At 28.8% G+C, this 3,972-nt stretch overlaps 1 protein-coding gene across 1 annotated transcript; it reads right to left on the bottom strand.

Annotated features, from left to right (window-relative positions):
* Nucleotides 1–1,516: 1,516 nt before the first annotated feature.
* Nucleotides 1,517–2,313, bottom strand: LOC127127319 (non-specific lipid-transfer protein 1). The gene is made up of 2 exons (XM_051056470.1): nucleotides 1,913–2,313; nucleotides 1,517–1,815 (listed from the first exon to the last, which is right to left on the bottom strand). The coding sequence occupies exons 1-2, from the start codon at nucleotides 2,260–2,262 to the stop codon at nucleotides 1,803–1,805; spliced, it is 363 nt and encodes a 120-aa protein (XP_050912427.1). The 5' UTR covers nucleotides 2,263–2,313; the 3' UTR covers nucleotides 1,517–1,802.
* Between the last annotated feature and the right edge of the window lie 1,659 nt (nucleotides 2,314–3,972).

The raw sequence follows: 3,972 nt of genomic DNA, 5'->3' as shown, positions 1-3,972 counted from the left end.
TGCGAGACAAAATAATGTTGGCTCTGTGTTTTTATTCTTCTACACCAACCTTTAATAAATTACTTTTATGTTCTTGCAATCTATCTCACGTAATGGTGTTGTTCTTGTTCTTGTTGTTCTTCACGTCGATGTTTAATGGAATAAGTTTTCAATGTTGTTAATCAAAAAAAACTTTCTATAATATATATTGATTTCTTCAGTTGAGAACATTGAAAAATTTATTCTTAATCATATTGTATCACACAAAAAATTTGATGAATGGTAAAAAAATTGAAAAAAGAAACAATACATGTTATTTCAGTATTTTTCTATTCACTTTTTTTTTTGCAATAGAAGTCATCTATTACCTAGGTTCTTTTAGAAACCGAGATTAAAACCGAAGAGAAATATAAGTGTGTTTATAGAGTTTCTTCATAATCCTTAAACAAATCTATGTCGTCCATTTAGTGAGTATCAACGCTCAAGACACCCTCATTAGTGATACACATAAAACCTAAAAGATATTCACATTATAAAAGCATTATGAATATAAAAAATTGATCATGAAAGCATTTGTCATGAAATTATTGAAACTTATTTGTTTTATATTAGAAACATTGAAACATTGTTTTCTATTATGGATTGAAATACAGGAAAAATATTTGGGTTTAAGGATCAAATATTTGGGTTTAACGTTTATGTTCTTAAATAATCATATAACAAAATATTTATTTTATTTATTTAACCCTTTTTTATTTTATATCCGAAAAAATGCATAAAAGATCCAATATTTGATATTCCCAAAGATTCAATGTAATGATGATCCAACATTTGTTCTTCACCTACCGTGATGACGATGAATTAAATTCAAAATTTATTATATACTTTTACTTTAATATTCTTCTTAAACAATGTAATATAATATTTTGTGTAAATAATATAATTTGTTAGAAATTTAATTTAATATTCTATGTAAACAATTTAATTTGTATTAACAAATATTTTTCCTCGATTTTGATCATAAATCGAGAGGTATGTGGCACGAGTTTTGAAAATATAAAAAATGCTTTTGTTGGGGATCAAATCAATAAACATTTCAAATATCTCCTCGACTATTCAGAAATTGAGGGGTAAAGTGACAAATTTTTATGACATCCTTCGTTACCTGACTTACATCACCAAAGTAAATTTTCATTCGTGTTCGACGTAACATGTATGTTTTGTAGTAGTGTTGTTTCTATTGATGGTGATTCTGATGACTTGGTTTTAAATTTGATTGTGGTTTTGATCTCTCTCTTGAAAATCCTTGTCTCTGTTGATGGTGATTGAGAGGTGGCTTGAGTTCTAGAAAGTTTTCATTATGGGACGAGGATTTTGTTGTTAGTATCTTCTGTTAGCAGGGTATTTGTGTTCACTTTTTATTTTTCAGGTTGTTTGTGTAGACCATCTAGCTATCTTCTTTGTTTTAGGGACCCCTCACTGGCATATATAAATCCCTTTATTATGTATTTTGTTAGGTTGTTTCCCATATCTATTATTATAACAGCGCTTAAAATATTATAGTAAATCAAAACATTTAATTGTGTGAGCTTGAATATCATATTAAAGTGCTATTGTAATCCAAATGTGATAGTGGATAATGAATATTTTGTACCAAATATTATAGATTTTATTTTAATTATTATTGAAATCCAAAGTAAACATAGTGATCCCCTAGAGGGGATTCGGTTGCAACAAGATAAGTGAAGACATCTTTATTCCTTCTTGGTTATCATCACAAACCAATAAATACTTATTCATCAAACGCAAGGCCTACAAGCTGCTCAGTGCTTCACTCTGCAAAATGAAGTTGACATTAGTTTTCTATTAAAAACGATTATGTATGAAAACTTCACATTTTCTAAATCAGAAATAATATGAAAAAGAGATATACATGTTGCAGTCAATGGATGGACTAATTTTATAGGGCAAGTTGACACCACAATTGGTGGGAAGAGCAGCAAGAGCGGGAAGATTGAGTCCAGGAAAGCGGGTGGCAGTGAATTTGAGACACCTACAAGCACCTTGACGATCAGGGGTAGTTTTAGCTAGGTTATTTAAATTTCTAACTCCATTGCAACATGGAGCAGGGACAGTTGGAGTTGGGCTCCTAAGGTACCCAATGCATGGTGTTATACTGAGTTGTATCTGACCACATGAAAGGGCTGCATTGGCTAAGGGACTGCTCAAAACGAAGCATGTCATAGCCAACAAAATAACTTTCACAAACATTGTGTTAGCCATGATTGATTTCCAAAACTTCGCACTTCGAATATGTGAATGACTGTGTTATGGTGCATACCTAAGGACTATTTATAGATAACATTCAACTTGAGTTTCAATTAGCTTTTTTCCACCTCAAACATCTACCACGACAAATGTTTAGATACCTATTTTACATTTTCTAACCATCTAACTGGCAGGACAAAATGTATTGATTATCTAAATATAAAAAACCAAAAAATAACCATTAAAAATAAATAGAAATAAAGAAGTAGATATGAATTAGGCTATCATGCGCATTTAGTGTCATGCTGGTCCTTTTATGCTCATTGCACATTAATAAGGAAGGATTCAGTCATTTTCAAACATATTTTATCACAAAAACTACATGTATTGTAATTAAGTGCTAATGTGATTTATTGCTTCTTTACATATATGGAGATTTTTATTTACCTCTTGAACCTTTTATGGTAACTAAAAAGAAAAAATCAACATGCAATGTTAAATAAGTTATGTCCTCATAACTATGAAAGCCAACTTCCACTAGGACTGTTTAGTATATGATTGCTTATAGACGGGTTAACATAATAATCATTTCTGATTTATTTATTTTAATTAATTATTAAAAAAAATTGGAAGAATAACAAATATATATTTAGAATAGAATTTTTTTTTCAAAATCGGTTATATTTTAAACCAATTTTATTATTAATTTTGAATTTTTATAATCATTTTTTTGTTTTAAATTGGATTTTAAGCAAAAATATTCTATTTAAAAAAATAGATTTTAAAAGTTTATTCAACTCTATTATGAAATAATAATAAATTTATTAAATTTATTATAAAATTAAATAATTTCAATATATATTATTTTGTCATGGAACGAGATATGGAGTAAGGACCGGTGAGTATGGAGGATTGCAATTGATCGGAGTTTCGGGTGCAAAGGAGAAGAGTTGACTTGCAAGATTATAACTTCAACACTCAAGTCGGTATGTGTATACTACAAGAAATCTTCTCTACAGCCATGTGATATAGTGATGTGAAAATCATGTGGAATAAAAAAGGAGTTGCGACGAGATAATCACGCCGCTACATGTTTTTATTATTAAAATATTGAGAGTTAGACTTGAACATGGGAATGACCGAGAGGATTTGATGGGAGGACACTTGACTAACACCTTTATTAATGTCATGTTATCCATGTCACAACTTTATAACCGTTGGGGAGTTGTGACATGAATTTTATTTCGCAAGATTGCGACGTGAAATTTACGTCGTTGATTGTTCTCTCTCTCCCCCTCCCTCCCCCAGCCCAAATTCATCTCTCTCTCAAATTTCCTCTTTCAATTTTTTTTCCTCCACCATTTTTCCACTTCTTTCTCAATTTTCAACTTCAAATTAAAACGTATTTAAAGACAACTCAGATTTTTCATTTTCATTTTTCATTTTTTATGTATTAAATATTGTGTTGATTTTTTTATTTTGTAACTAACATTGTTAAATTCTTTTTTCAAGATTCATCAAGATTCAAGTTTCAAGCTTCAAGATTCAAGTTTTTTTTATCTTCATTGAGGTATTGAAGCAATTTATATATATATATATATATATATATATATATATATATATATATTATATATATATATATATATATATATATATATTGAGTTGTTTGTTGTTGTTATTGAAGGATAATTTTTTTGAAGAAACATAATTTTATTAAAATAAATA

This window comes from Lathyrus oleraceus, chromosome 3 (genome assembly GCF_024323335.1).
Source record: "Lathyrus oleraceus cultivar Zhongwan6 chromosome 3, CAAS_Psat_ZW6_1.0, whole genome shotgun sequence".
Taxonomy (NCBI): domain Eukaryota; kingdom Viridiplantae; phylum Streptophyta; class Magnoliopsida; order Fabales; family Fabaceae; genus Lathyrus; species Lathyrus oleraceus.
This window is presented reverse-complemented; position numbering and strand designations above follow the sequence as displayed.